The sequence below is a fragment of the Ambystoma mexicanum genome, chromosome 9, assembly GCF_040938575.1.
Source record: "Ambystoma mexicanum isolate Mex_15411 chromosome 9, UKY_AmexF1_1, whole genome shotgun sequence".
Classification (NCBI taxonomy): Eukaryota; Metazoa; Chordata; class Amphibia; order Caudata; family Ambystomatidae; genus Ambystoma; species Ambystoma mexicanum.
This window is the reverse complement of record NC_090931.1, coordinates 1432237075-1432252075: the sequence shown is the minus strand read 5'-3', so window position 1 is coordinate 1432252075 and position 15001 is coordinate 1432237075. Positions and strand designations below refer to the sequence as shown.

The following is a 15001-nucleotide window of genomic DNA, read 5'->3' as shown; positions in this document are numbered from 1 at the left end:
CCAGACGGAGAGTGTGCTCCTTGATACTTCCAACAATGCCGTGCCCAGTGCCGTGTTCCGTACTAGCATGTACGTCGGACACGGCAAGTTCTATAAATGGGCCACGCCCCCGCGCCTCCACGCGTCTTAACGCTATCTCTAGGTAGTGTCTGGACGTGTGTGTGCTGCTCGGCGTTACCCTTCCAGGTTCCTGGCCAACTCCCTTATTCTTTCTTCCCTTTTCCCCTGTTTCCAGTATCTCTTACCTTTCTTCGATCCTCTTCCTGGACGTCCTGGAACACGCGACTTCCTGGAACTTTGAACGCTCGCGCTGGAGTCAGACTCGACTCGCGCGCACTTATACAAGTCCCGGTCCGGACGGGAGAAGGAGTCCTCCGCGGAACGCCACAAGAAGAGAACTCAGGTGAGCCGGGGGGAAACCTTTGACAATACCATCATTACAATCAGACTTGGTTCTTTTAGCGGTAGCCGTACTGTTTCCGTTTGTTTCACCTCTTTGAAATGTTTTCAGAACTCTTTAGCCAATACATAATGGGATGAATTCATTGATGTCATCACTTCCTCTCTGCAGAAACTCTCATCCCAGGTGGCGAGCAGAAGGCAGCTGCTACCTGATCCAGACCCTCGGGGTGACTGCGCAAGGGAGGATCATATGGAGGGAGAGGATCCTCGTGCGAGGGAAGCAGACTTGCTGGTAGAAACGTGGTATTCCCCTTTCCACATAGGCTCCACAAACCACAATGGCCTACTGTGATACTGAACAAATCCAACCGCCTTATACTGATAGCAGGGATCTGTTTGACAACCGGTGCCAAAACACTGAGACGAGGAAGAGTCCGGGAGTAATGCAGAGTGCTAGAGTCCTGGGACTAGAAGGCACGCTCTAATGTTTTGAAGCATTCAATTGGTGCCAGGACATGTAAAATCCCAGCACTGCAAGGAAGAGGGAGTTCCACTATTCCCGACGTGGGTCGGTAAGCGAGAGGCAGAGCAGCTGCAGCAGGAAGTTGAAACGCTTCCACTGGCACTGTCGCGAGAGTCCCAGAGGGAAAAAGTTCGCTGTAAGCAGACCGACAGCGAGGGACTCTGGCGAGAGGCGGTCCACGCACAGCGAGCACCAGAGGACAGACGGGACACCAAGAGAAGGAAAATGTGCCTTGCTGGAGTGAAGGAGAGTCGCAGAGAACACAGAAACAGCTAAGCAACTTCGGTGAGCACAGGGAAGGGAAATGAGACACTGCAGTGCTTCATGGCATATACCGTGTGCCGAGAGAAGGTAAAGACTATTGTAAGGCAAGCCCAGTCAGGGGAGCTGGGATAACGGGTGCCTTTGAAAAGGAGGTAAAGCAAAGAGGGTCGAGGACCCAATACCTATCAGGACTGAATTTTAGTTTGTGGAATAAGTTCTGGTAAGAGAGCAGACCAGTCAGTCCATTGTGAGCCGCCTTGGGCCTCCTCCTTTGTTACTGCCTTTGCTGATATGGAATCCTGCCTCCACTATATGAGGATTGGCCAGGACCCAGATGACTGCATCCACTACTAGTGAGCCGGCATGGCGAAGCCAGCTCACATCCAAGGGCCGCATCCATGGGCCTGGAACATCACCTGTCTGGGCCTGTCCGGGGCCTATGGTGGCTACTGCTACACATCTCTGCCCTGATCGTCCCCTCTGCACCTTGCTGATCCTTGTTTCTACCCGAGACATTGCCCATCCTCATCGCCACATTCAAGGTAGGAAGGATGATCCCCCTTCGGGCCGGTTCTTTTCTTGCTGACTGAGTGCTTCATGCCATGCGCCCTATCCCACACCTTAGACTCGGCTGCAGTGTGTTCTACCCTGGATCTCTGTCTTTGTGACTTCATACTTTTACTCTCTTGCACTCACCTTGTTTTACAGCAGTGCACTACCTCATGCAAACTCCCACAGAAACTCTACACTCTTCTGAGCCAACAACCACCCTGCTCTGTGAGGCGTGATACTGCCAGACTTTCAATTACCTAATATGCCCTTCTTCTACCCCTTTATTACTGCATTGTTGTTTCCCGCCGCAATTTGGGGTGAGGCAGTCTACTGTTGCATGTGACTGACTCTACCCTCTTATGTGATGTAGCCCCCTTCCATAGGCTGAGGCTTTCCATTGTTGCATGTTACTTACCTTACACCTGCATATGTGATGTAGCCCCCTTCCATAGGGTGACGCTTCCCATTGTTGCTTGTTACTTACCTCACATCTGCATATGTGATGTAGCCCCCTTCCATAGGGTGAGGCTTTCCGTTGTTGCATGTTACTTACCTTACACCTGCATATGTGATGTAGCCCCCTTCCATATGGTGAGGCTTTCCGTTGTTGCATGTTACTTACCTTACACCTGCATATGTGATGTAGCCCCCTTCCATAGGGTGACGCTTCCCATTGTTGCTTGTTACTTACCTCACATCTGCATATGTGATGTAGCCCCCTTCCATAGGGTGAGGGTTTCCGTTGTTGCATGTTACTTACCTTACACCTGCATATGTGATGTAGCCCCCTTCCATATGGTGAGGCTTTCCGTTGTTGCATGTTACTTACCTTACACCTGCATATGTGATGTAGCCCCCTTCCATAGGGTGACGCTTCCCATTGTTGCTTGTTACTTACCTCACACCTGCATATGTGATGTAGCCCCCTTCCATAGGGTGACGCTTCCCATTGTTGCTTGTTACTTACCTCACACCTGCATATGTGATGTAGCCCCCTTCCATAGGGTGAGGGTTTCCGTTGTTGCATGTTACTTACCTTACACCTGCATATGTAATGTAGCCCCCTTCCATAGGGTGAGGGTTTCCGTTGTTGCATGTCACTTACCTTACACCTGCATATGTGATGTAGCCCCCTTCCATAGGGTGAGGCTTTCCATTGTTGCTTGTTACTAACCTTACACCTGCATATGTGATGTAGCCCCCTTCCATAGGGTGAGATTTTCGATTGTTGTATGTTACTTACCTTACACCTGCATATGTGATGTAGCCCCCTTCCATAGGGTGAGGGTTTCCGTTGTTGCATGTTACTTACCTTCCACCTGCATATGTGATGTAGCCCCCTTCCATAGGGTGAGATTTTCCATTGTTGTATGTTATTTATCTTACACCTGCATATGTGATGTAGCCCCCTTCCATAGGGTGACGCTTCCCATTGTTGCTTGTTACTTACCTCACATCTGCATATGTGATGTAGCCCCCTTCCATAGGGTGAGGCTTTCCGTTGTTGCATGTTACTTACCTTACACCTGCATATGTGATGTAGCCCCCTTCCATATGGTGAGGCTTTCCGTTGTTGCATGTTACTTACCTTACACCTGCATATGTGATGTAGCCCCCTTCCATAGGGTGACGCTTCCCATTGTTGCTTGTTACTTACCTCACATCTGCATATGTGATGTAGCCCCCTTCCATAGGGTGAGGCTTTCCGTTGTTGCATGTTACTTACCTTACACCTGCATATGTGATGTAGCCCCCTTCCATATGGTGAGGCTTTCCGTTGTTGCATGTTACTTACCTTACACCTGCATATGTGATGTAGCCCCCTTCCATAGGGTGACGCTTCCCATTGTTGCTTGTTACTTACCTCACACCTGCATATGTGATGTAGCCCCCTTCCATAGGGTGAGGGTTTCCGTTGTTGCATGTTACTTACCTTACACCTGCATATGTAATGTAGCCCCCTTCCATAGGGTGAGGGTTTCCGTTGTTGCATGTCACTTACCTTACACCTGCATATGTGATGTAGCCCCCTTCCATAGGGTGAGGCTTTCCATTGTTGCTTGTTACTAACCTTACACCTGCATATGTGATGTAGCCCCCTTCCATAGGGTGAGATTTTCCATTGTTGTATGTTACTTACCTTACACCTGCATATGTGATGTAGCCCCCTTCCATAGGGTGAGGGTTTCCGTTGTTGCATGTTACTTACCTTGCACCTGCATATGTGATGTAGCCCCCTTCCATAGGGTGAGATTTTCCATTGTTGTATGTTATTTATCTTACACCTGCATATGTGATGTAGCCCCCTTCCATAGGGTGAGATTTTCCATTGTTGTATGTTATTTATCGTACACCTGCATATGTGATGTAGCCCCCTTCCATAGGGTGAGGGTTTCCGTTGTTGCATGTTACTTACCTTACACCTGCATATGTGATGTAGCCCCCTTCCATAGGGTGAGATTTTCCATTGTTGTATGTTATTTATCTTACACTGGCATATGTGATGTATCTCCCCGCTCCATAGGATGAGGCCTTCCATTGTACACCCACTCCAATGCCGTTTCTTCATGCCAGACTTTGCGGTTTGAACCTGTTCACCTGCAATTAACGACCCCTTCATTCCCTCCCCCTGTCTCTCTCCTTCCTCCCTTCCTGAACCTCTGCTCATCCCCCTCTTCCCACTTTATGTTTTGCACTTACACGCTCTGAATTGTCTCACGACCTAGTCAAGACGTTACTGTCTGTCTCTTCCCCTTGCCATCTTCTTCCTACAGTAGCCTTGATCCCCTCTCCCTTCTTCTGTTATAGACCTTGCACGCCCTGAATCATCGCACAACCTAGTAAGGATGTTACTGTCTGTCTATCCCGTTCGTCTCCTTCCTTCACCTCCCCTCCTCCCCCTCTCCACTCATTCTATTATAGTACTTGCATGATGATCCGAATGTATCAAGACACTAGTAGGAATGTGACTGTTTTATTTTCCTGTCCCCTCCCCTTGTAATGATGCGCCTTGAAACACCTTTTTGCTGTATCAGCGCATTACAAATAACCAATAAATAAAATAAATAAATATACCAGGAAGGTGGTTGCAAAGTCGAGGACCCACAACCAGTTATAAAGAAAGACATTCAAGACAGCCCCTTGAAAGTGTGTGGAACCCAGGGGAAGGGAGGCATACAAATCAAGGGGTGAGGAAGGACCGTTGAGTGTGTGAATCTAGGGAAGGAACCCATACCCCCTGGAATAGGAAATTACCTTTAACAAGCAAAGGAACTATGATTGAAGGTTAAGAAGAAGTCGAGAGGCTCAGGGGAAGGGAACATCCCCTCCTTTGAGAATCGTGAAACCTTCTGGATCTTTGATCATTTGTTTATTTGGGCACCGTGTTGGAAATTTATGTTGGAACATTTATCCCTTTTCCCAGGTTTTGCTGGCAAGGGTCAGGATAGGATTTTGGACACAGGACATTTTGACACTGACATCCTTTAGTTTTGTTGAGGCAGGGAAACCCCTGAGATAGGTCTTCCTCCAACCATTCTCTTACTTTAATAAAAGTCTCTATTAATCACCTGAACAATCCTTGTGTCTGAGTCTTACTCTTGATCCCTTACACTAAATATCCATGTAGTAGTCGGTGTAATTTAATTTAATGAAAAAATGTATTTGCCACACACTTGAAAAAATGTGCCACACTTGTATAAGAAACTGATTGTTGTAATTATGTAGTTTGAGTCACTAACATAAATTGACTCGCGATGCCCTTTCAAGATGACACGTGTTTCGACACACCAGTGTCTTTTTCAAATCAGGGCTGATAGCTGTGTTCCAAAAAAGATTTATTCCGTCTGAAGAAACCATAAAGTTCACGGGATAAATCCCACTCCAAAGTTACATTGTATCTTCATGCCGTCTGTTGTAATTTAATTTAACCCTACTTATTCTTATAGAGTCAGAGTAAATTCAGTATGGCAGTGTTTTTCAGAATCTCAAATGAGTTTTCTACAAACAGAAATCCGTAAAAATAAAATAACGAATTGTGTACTTGTAGGTTTGTTGATGAGTTCAATAATGTGTATTAGATCAAACGTAGAAGAAAACATTCGACACAGTATAATCAGCAAAATGTAGAGTAAATTGTCAAATTAATATCTCTAAATAAATATCAGCAAATACCCCTTTTGTTACTACTGGTGGGTTTCCTTTGAGAAAGATACAATACCCTTTCATTAAGAAATGCATCTTACATAATTATGTCAATACATTCTTCAAGTGTCACATTTTTATATTTAATTGTGTGAGGTTTAGGAGTGAATTAACGTTGGAGAGTGCAGCACTGTCCTTACCAAGTTGTGGTTAGGTTAATTAGATAGCATTCATATATGGTATAGCCTTCTTGACCTTAAAGTGCTGGTATGCAAACATGAATTAATGTTGATTGAAAAAGAATGTTTACTAAAACTGCGGGTATAATAAACATAAGCTGTGTGCAGTCCATCTCCAAAAGAGTTCAGAGAGAGACCACACTGGAGAAGGGGGTAAAGTGGAACATTATACATTTGCAGCAAAAGTGAGTGAAGAAAGTGTTTGTCCATGCCCTCTCAAAATGGGGAAAAAGGTACATGGTATATTGGCTCCCATCTGTTTCCCCCCACTTTACCTATTGTAACAGTGTTGGTTTAAACTGTTGAATCAAAAGTCTTGTGGCTGACCCAACTGGGTACCTGCTACCAGGATTTATATTGTTATCTAATGTTGCTATCTTTTGTCTTTTGTACCCTACGCAAACAGATCTGAGCATGTGCGCAGTTACAGATGCTGTGGAATGTGTGCGCACCACACCTTGGTTGGCACGGGTAACGCCTAGGCTATCTGAGAAGTACATGGCCTAGGTGACTGACGGCACGATTCACAAACGGTCTGAGACAAAGGAAACCTGATGGACAAACCGCGCCTATCACGTGATACAAGGTCCCCATCAGCCAGAATATATCCATATATAGACATACGCATATGATTGGTGGAGACTCGGATAGCCACTCCTCTTGTATATAAGGATGCACGGCTCGAGGGGAGAGGCAGAAACAGTCCTCCCGGTGGCGGCTCCTGCTTGCATTAAATGCTTATTCTTCTACTTCGGGTCTCTGGTGCCGTATTCTGGTGCCTGAGTGCACGACTCCGTGGTGGGGAGCAAGACGACCCTGTGACAGTACCCAACTGTGAATGGATGTATGTGCATAATGCTTTTAGTGTCCTGTGTAGTGATCTCTGCTTAAGTCAACTGTTTAATAAATAAGTATACTTTTGTTACTTACCTGTTTAGAAAATCCATTGTTACTATTCTGGTAGTTGTACCGTACACCAGTCCTCTTCCCTGCCGAGTCTCAGCCTTACTGCTCAGCCTCATTACCAAATGAGAGTTTGTTTAGGCTCAGTATTGAACCTTGTCTGGTGCACAAAGGTTGGCTTCCCAGAACCCTCCACCAGTAGTGAATCCCTTCTAACAGCACCCACACTTGTCACCCGAAGAGCACAAAAATGAAAAACCTGATTGCTATTCAATGGGTATTCTTTCACTGATGCTTGTCAAGTTGACCTGAAGATGCATCGGCAAACATCACAGCTCGGGGACAGGGGTCTTATTCTTATCTCCAATTCTGTCTTATTGCCCTTTGAAAGTGGAATCCATGCAATCAAAGGGAAGCCTGGTGACACTCACAGGATGGAACTGTGCCCTGCCTGTCCTGTGTGGCCATCTTATTTCCCTGCACATTCAAAGGCCGCTGCACAGCTTCCTTTCTGAGACGATCGGAATACCCACCCATTTGGCACCCAACGTTCCACATGTCCTGCGGGTGGTAATTTGAGGAGTCTGTCCTTAGGCCGCTGGGGTAGATCCTGCAGAGCTGCCGGGCATTATAGCAGACAAACTCGGTGCCTGGAGAGAGAAGAGAGAGAGGCATGGTTAGCCATTGAATCACAGAACAGAAAGTTTGCTTGGGGTCTCAGAGCAGGTTTCTGTAACAGAACATGTGTGCTTAGCTTTTGGGACTTCTGCTTGCTGTGGACAAAGACCCTCAGGGCTTGGAGATAAAAGTCCTAGGGGATAGGTTGCTTGCCTGACCCACAGAAATTAATGCAGCAAAGTTCATGGACAGCCTCTTTTCTACCATAGGTTTAAAAAGGACTCTTGCTCCTGACCTGACTCAGTGACCCTGCAAACTTTAAAGCAGCATGGATCAGTGCTCTCCTAGACTTCAATAAACTCAAACTCCCGGTCGGTTTCAATGATTCATAGTCCTTTATGGTGACTCCCTCTTTTCCCACGTCAATGGCCCAACAGACTATAACAGAGCGACAGTGACGGCCTGTGTCAGTTGTCCCGTGTCACAGATGGCTCAAGAAACACTCCAACATTCAAGGACAGTTCAAGGGTTTTTATTGAGCTTTCAATGGATCTTATGGCCGTCCCTCTTGTCTGGAAGTGCCTCATCCCGATTCCAGGCATCCTTAACCCCCAGTTAGTAGATAGTGGTTATTGCACCCTCAATACACCAATTTACTAAAAGGCTGCAATGTCAACCTAAAAGCCCTTGGCCTTATCTCACTAAACTCCCTGACTTTGCAGCTTTCCCTACTCTACAAAGTGTTTAGTTTCTAAAGGGTGTGGGATTGTACCTTACAGACACCCTGCTTGATGCAGTCTTTCTCCTATTACTCTCACCCTTTCCTCTCCTTTTTCCTTATCTCTAGATAGACTCCCTCTCCACGCCCACCTGCCTTTACTCTCTCCCCTCCTCTGTGTCCCTTCTATGTCTCTCATACTTCCTAGGCCTTGCCTCCACCCTTTGATTTTACTCCTCCCTCCTCCTGGCTACTATTCCCTCTTCTGCACTACTATTCATGCCTCCACTCTACTGCTCCCGCCTCACCCTCTCATCCACGCTACTACAACTCTCCACCCAGCTCTTATTCAGACACTCTCCTTTCCCCCACACAGTTACTTCACAATCACTCCCAGCTCTCCTTCTCCTACCCATACATTCAAGCACACTCACAACACAGTACCGTTCCACTCACTAACCACCTCACATTCTGCAGACATTCTCATCACGACTTCGGCGGTAACCCTTAAATGCGGTATTAGCGGGAAGATTGGGGCATTCCCGAATGGGCTCAGTGGGGAATGGGGACTTACATTACCGCCAAACTTGTGATCCGGCGCTATTAGCGCCGGGGAGTTCGGCAGTAGGGCTAATTGTCAGGTCCCAGGTTAGGTAGGTGTACTTTGTAAATGAAATTAGATTATAGAATTAAATAATTTATTGTTTTAATCTGATTTTGGGTTGTTGATCTTAACTTCTGTTCATCAGAGTGCTAACTCCCCAAACCAACATGGTGGCAGTAGTGCCAGTTCCTGATTGGAAGTTTCATGAACCTCTGACCTTCCATACAATTCTAAACTGCCTTTCATTGTTCACCTTCAAGAAGGAAGGTCCTGTTTTGATTAAGTTCCTGCTTCAAGGCCTTTTGATGAGATTCTGGTGAAGTTTACAGAGATAAATATTTTTTTTCCTGAGAAGCAGGTCAACGTGGGACAAGCTCAGCTGATAAGTTGGTGGGAGCGTCGCTTTTTCTCAAGCTGGAGAAAAGCTGCTTTATTTTTTATCACTCTATTCATGTTAGGTATTTATTTAGTTTAGGTATTTAGATTCGTTTCATTTTACTTCAAGAATCTGCTTGGCTTTTTATGACTCAGTGTAATTGACACGGTTTTGAAGTTCTGATGTTGTACTGAAGGAAGAAGCGTTTGGAATTTTAACTGCGCAGTTTTCTTTGATCAGTGCTTCAGAGCATTCATTTTTTGTTTCACGCATGCGCGAAGGAGAAGTGTCTGAGTTTTATTGCCGTGTCTCGTATCTGATCTGATTTCAAGTCTGTCAGTTTCAGTACGGTCGCGTGAGTGAAGATTGCTTAAGGAAAACCGGAGTCTAAGCTTTTGATGTTATTTAACTTGAGTTCGCATGAGATAAGGTGACATCTGAATTACTTCACTGTGCGCATGTGGAATGTAAAGACACATTGATTTCATGAGCATTGCGCATGTTTTCTGAAGGATAAGGCAGCACCTGAACTTATTTACTGTGCGCATGTCAAAAGCAGAAGCAGTTGTTTTCATTAGCATTGTGCATGTGTTCTAAAGAATAAGGCAGCACCTGAACTCATTTACAGCGCTCATGTCAAAAGCAAAGCATCGGATTTCATAAGCATTGCGCATGTGCTCTAAAGGTTAAACAGCATCTGAACTTATTTACAGTGCTTATGTCAAAAGCAAAGCATCGGATTCCATTAGCATTGCGCATGTGCTTCAAAGGTTAAGCAGGATCTGAATTCATTCTTATGGTTCATGTCAAAAGTTTTAAAATAGCACCTGAACTCTTAATTGCGCATTTGTTTACTAAAGTTGAAGAAACATCTGAACAGGAATACAATGTGCTTGAGAAAGGATGAAATGCATTTGAATGAATGAACACTCTAAAGTGAATTCCTGCTTATTTTAAGAAGATTTCATATTATTGAACTCATTATTTTGAGCAATATTGTTAAGGAACAAAATGAATTCTTAAATTCACATTGCCCTTCTGAAATTGAACATTGACTGTGCAAGATAAAAATCTCAATGGGTTTTTGTGAAAAAGAAGTTAATTAATCTCCAAGTTTATTTCGGAGATTGGACAGGTATGGGTTTAGATATTAAATTATTTGAAATTTAGAGATTGAGTTAATTTAATGCATGTCTTAATTATTTAATAAACATTAATGTCTCCTTCTACAGATTGCAGCCCACCAGAAGTAGGCGTCTGTCGTTTGTTATTTTCTCCACTTCCCCTTTTCCCTTGGGAGTGTTAGTTCTTCAACTGGGTTAAAGACAGTTGTTGATCAAACGTTCTTGAGAGATCTGTGGGGCTCAGCATCTCCTGCAGACGCAGGCTTCGGGACCGGACAGATAAAAGGCCAAAAAATAGTCTGCCTGGGTTGTTGAGTCTCACAGATTTCATCATGGAACAGTTAGGAGATGTAATCCAAGAATTGAGAGAAGAATTAAGAGTTGCTCATTTAGAGAATTCAAAATTGCATAAAAAGGTGGAGGAGTTGGGAGTTAAGATGACTCGGATTCAAGAATCCATTGGGGAATCTAGAACACAGAGAGTAGGGTATTCTGGTGAAGGATTGTCTTCGGAGTTGGGAGCCACAGGGAACAGTGAACAACAACCCCCAGTTCTGGAAAGAGCAGATGGGAGAGATGAAGATAGAGTAGGAAGACACATTTGGAGTCAGACATCAGTTCCTTTAGCATCCCCAGAACGTTTTAGTGGAGATGTTAAAACATTTTCAACTTTTGTTACACAGTGTGAGTTACATTTCTTGTGTCGTCCTGAGAGTTTTAGAACTGACATGGCAAAAGTTGCATTTATGTTATCTTATTTAACTGGGGATGCATCATCTTGGGCAGTTCTTTTGGTTGCTCAAGAGAATCCAATTTTGAAAGATGTTGTTCTATTTAAAGAAGAGTTTCGAAAGATGTTTGGAAGAAGAATGATTTCACAAGAGTTAGATGGGGAACTGTTAGATTTAAAACAAGGAAATAAGGACTTAGTGAGTTATGTAACAGCTTTTAGAGCTTTAGTTTTGGAGACAGGGTGGCCAGAGGACAAGAGATCGTCCTTATTTTACAGAGGTTTAAGGGACAAATTTAAAGACGCTTTATCAACCATGGTTGATCGTCCCACTTCTTGTGATGCCTTAATTGACTTAGTTATGCGAATAGATTTTCGATTGGGAGAAAGAAGAAATGAACGTAGAAAGGGTTTTGGAGAGGTCAAGGTGGTTCAGCGTTTTGAAAAACCTAGAATGGAAGAAAGAAGTAAAGTCAATGAACAGTCAGGCAAAATAAGAGGACCATTATCTAAAGAGGAGAAGGATAGGAGAAGAGCTAATCACTTGTGTTTATATTGTGGGCGTAGTGGTCATTTTCTAGGGAATTGTCCTTACACTCCCAAGAGAGGGCAGTCAAATGTTTCTCGATCTCAACAGGTGGCGAATACCCTTCAAGCTGCTGTACCTCATGTAACAATTAACGTATCCTTATTTTTGGATGATGTTTTAAAAGGATCAGGACCAGCCATGATTGATTCAGGGGCAACTGGTAATTTTATGGATTGGGGATTGGCTCGGTCTATGAAAATTCCATTAGTTGAAAAAATAGCAGTAGAGCAAGTAAGAGCAGTAGATGGATCTCAGTTAACCTCGGGACCCATCACTCATGAAACTGTTCCTTTGTTTATGACACTGGTTAAAGATCATTCTGAGTATATTGTCTTTGAACTTATTGATGCTCCTCAACTACAAATCATTTTGGGAATGCCTTGGTTGACTAATCATAATCCCACAATTGACTGGGGAAGAAGAATATTAGATTTTCAATCAGAAATTTGTAAGGAACATTGTTTCAATTGTAAGTATGAGATCAGAGATGAGAGTATTGAAAGTGGAAGAGTAGTGGCTTTAGCTCAAAATGGATTTGAAGAACATTCTATTGGAGCTGTGATGGGTTTTCTGCCTGAGTGTTATAAAGAGTTTACTTGTGTGTTTGATGAGGTTGAAGCAGGGGAGTTACCTCCACATCGATCATATGATTGCAAAATTGATTTAGAGGATGGAGCAATCTTACCTAGTAGTAGGGTGTATGCCTTGACCGAGAAGGAAAATGATTATTTGAAGGAATACATTGAGGAAAATCTCAATAAAGGGTTTATTAGACACTCACAATCTCCTGCAGCTTCACCATTGTTTTTTGTACCCAAGAAGGAAGGGAAGCTCAGAGCTTGCATTGATTATAGATCTTTGAATAAAGTCACTGTTAAAAATCGCTATCCTTTGCCATTAATTCCAGAAATGTTAAATCAAATTACAGGAGCAACCATTTTTACTAAATTAGATTTGAGAGGAGCTTACCATTTGATTAGGGTTAGAGAAGGAGACGAGTGGAAAACTGCTTTCAAAACACGTTTTGGTTTATTTGAATACCTTGTAATGCCATTCGGATTATGTAATGCCCCAGCGGCTTTTCAATTCTTTATTAATGATGTTTTGAAAGAATTTCTAGATCTTTTTGTCGTAGTTTATATTGATGACATTTTGATTTTTTCACATAATTTGGAGCAACATTATCAACATGTAAGACAAGTTTTGAAGAAGTTACACGATCATCATCTTTTTGCTAGTCTTGATGAGAGTCAATTTCATACTGAAGTGGTGGAGTTTCTGGGTTTCGTGATTTCTCCTCAAGGTTTGGAAATGGATCAAAAAAAAGTCAGAGCAGTGAAAGATTGGCCGACTCCCACTAAGATCAAGGAAGTGCAAAGTTTTTTAGGTTTTGCTAATTTTTATCGGAGATTTATCAAAGATTTTTCATCCATTATTCCTCCTATCACTAGACTTTTAAAAAAAGGTGTACCTTTTCTTTGGAATCAAGAAACGGAAGAGGCTTTTAACACCTTGAAGAATAGATTTATTTCTGGTCCTATTCTTTTACACCCAGATCCAACACAACCATTCTTTGTAGAAGCAGACGCTTCTAATTTTGCAGTTGGAGCTATTTTATCTCAAAGACATAAAGAAACTGGTCAGCTTCATCCAATAGCATTCTTCTCAAAGAAATTTTCTGCAGCAGAAAGTAACTATACAATAATGGATAAAGAATTACTCGCTATAAAAGCTGCATTTCAAGAATGGCGACATTTTTTGATGGGTGCCAGAAATCCTGTCACGGTGCTTACTGATCATCGAAATTTACTTTTTCTTAAGTCAGCTAAGACCCTTACTCCCAGACAGTTACGCTGGTCATTATTTTTTGCTGATTTTGACTTTGTAGTGACATACAGACCTGGGAAATTAAATGGTAAAGCGGATGCTTTATCCAGACAATTTCCTGGTTGTGAAAAAGAATTGGAGTTAAGACCTGAACCTGTAATTCCTGAAGAACATTTTGTTTCAGCAAACTCTTCTAAAAAAGAAGATTTGCAGGAGTTAATTAAAATAAATCTGAATTTTCAGAAGATGAAAGAATGGGCACAGTTGGATGTCAAAAGAACTATTAAAAATGGTTTACCTTATTTTGAGGATAAGTTGTATCTCCCGAGTGAGGACCTTAGAGAGAAAATTTTACAAGATTGTCATGATTCAGTCTTAGCTGGACATCCGGGTTTTCATAAGACTTTGGATTTAGTTCTACGACATTTCTGGTGGGAAAGTATTAAGAAAGATGTCTTAAATTATGTAAAGACTTGTGAAGTCTGTGCTAAGTCAAAACATGAGACTGGAAAACCTGCTGGACTTCTTGAACCCTTGCCTATTCCTCCTCGGCCTTGGCATACAATTTGTTTAGATTTTATTGTAGATTTACCTAAAGATAGAGGATTCTCCACAATTCTGGTAGTGGTAGATTGTTTCTCTAAAGAGAGTCATTTTATTCCCATGAAAGGAGGAGTTACAGCTTCAAGTCTAGCTAAAAAATTCATTCAAGAAATTGTACGATTGCATGGAGTTCCCAGTCAAGTTATTTCAGATAGGGGGCCTCAATTTGTGTCGAGATTTTGGAAGGAATTTTGTAGGAGATTGGGTTTGAAGATAAAATTAACATCAGGATATCACCCAGAGGCTAATGGTCAAGTAGAAAGAATCAATCAGGAATTAGAAAAATATTTAAGATGTTTTGTTGAAGGAGAGTTTGAGTGGGTGGATTTGTTGTGGACAGCGGAATTTGCATATAATAATTCTACTAAAACTTCTACTTCCATGTCACCTTTTTTTTGTGGAAGAGGTTATAATCCTCGATTTCTATGTGAGAATGATGGAGTAAATGAGACATGTCCAGCTGTGAAAGATATAACTGAAATAATTCAGAAAAGTTGGACTAAAGCAAAAGAAATGTTACAGAAAAGTAAGTCTGAGTATAAAAGATTTGCAGATTTCAAAAGAAAGAAAAGTCCAAGTTATGCTAAAGGTGATTTAGTCTGGTTATCAGCAAAAAATATTAAATTGAAAGGAAAAAATAAATTTTGTCCTAAGTTTTTGGGTACCTTTGAGATTGAGGAAGTGATAGGACCAGTATCAGTCAAACTTAAATTGACTACAAATTTGAAAATTCATCCAGTATTTCATGTAAGTTTATTAAAACCAGTGTCAAAAGGAATCAGAATG

General features: G+C 42.7%; 1 protein-coding gene across 1 annotated transcript in view; it reads right to left on the bottom strand.

Moving 5' to 3' along the window:
• PLCD4 (phospholipase C delta 4) overlaps positions 1 to 15001 on the bottom strand; it is a 679750-nt gene that overhangs the window by 135031 nt on the left and 529718 nt on the right. The window contains exon 12 of the mRNA XM_069616847.1: positions 7560 to 7676. Within this exon, the coding sequence (XP_069472948.1) occupies positions 7560 to 7676 (117 nt within the window). The remainder of the gene's footprint in view (positions 1 to 7559; positions 7677 to 15001) is intronic.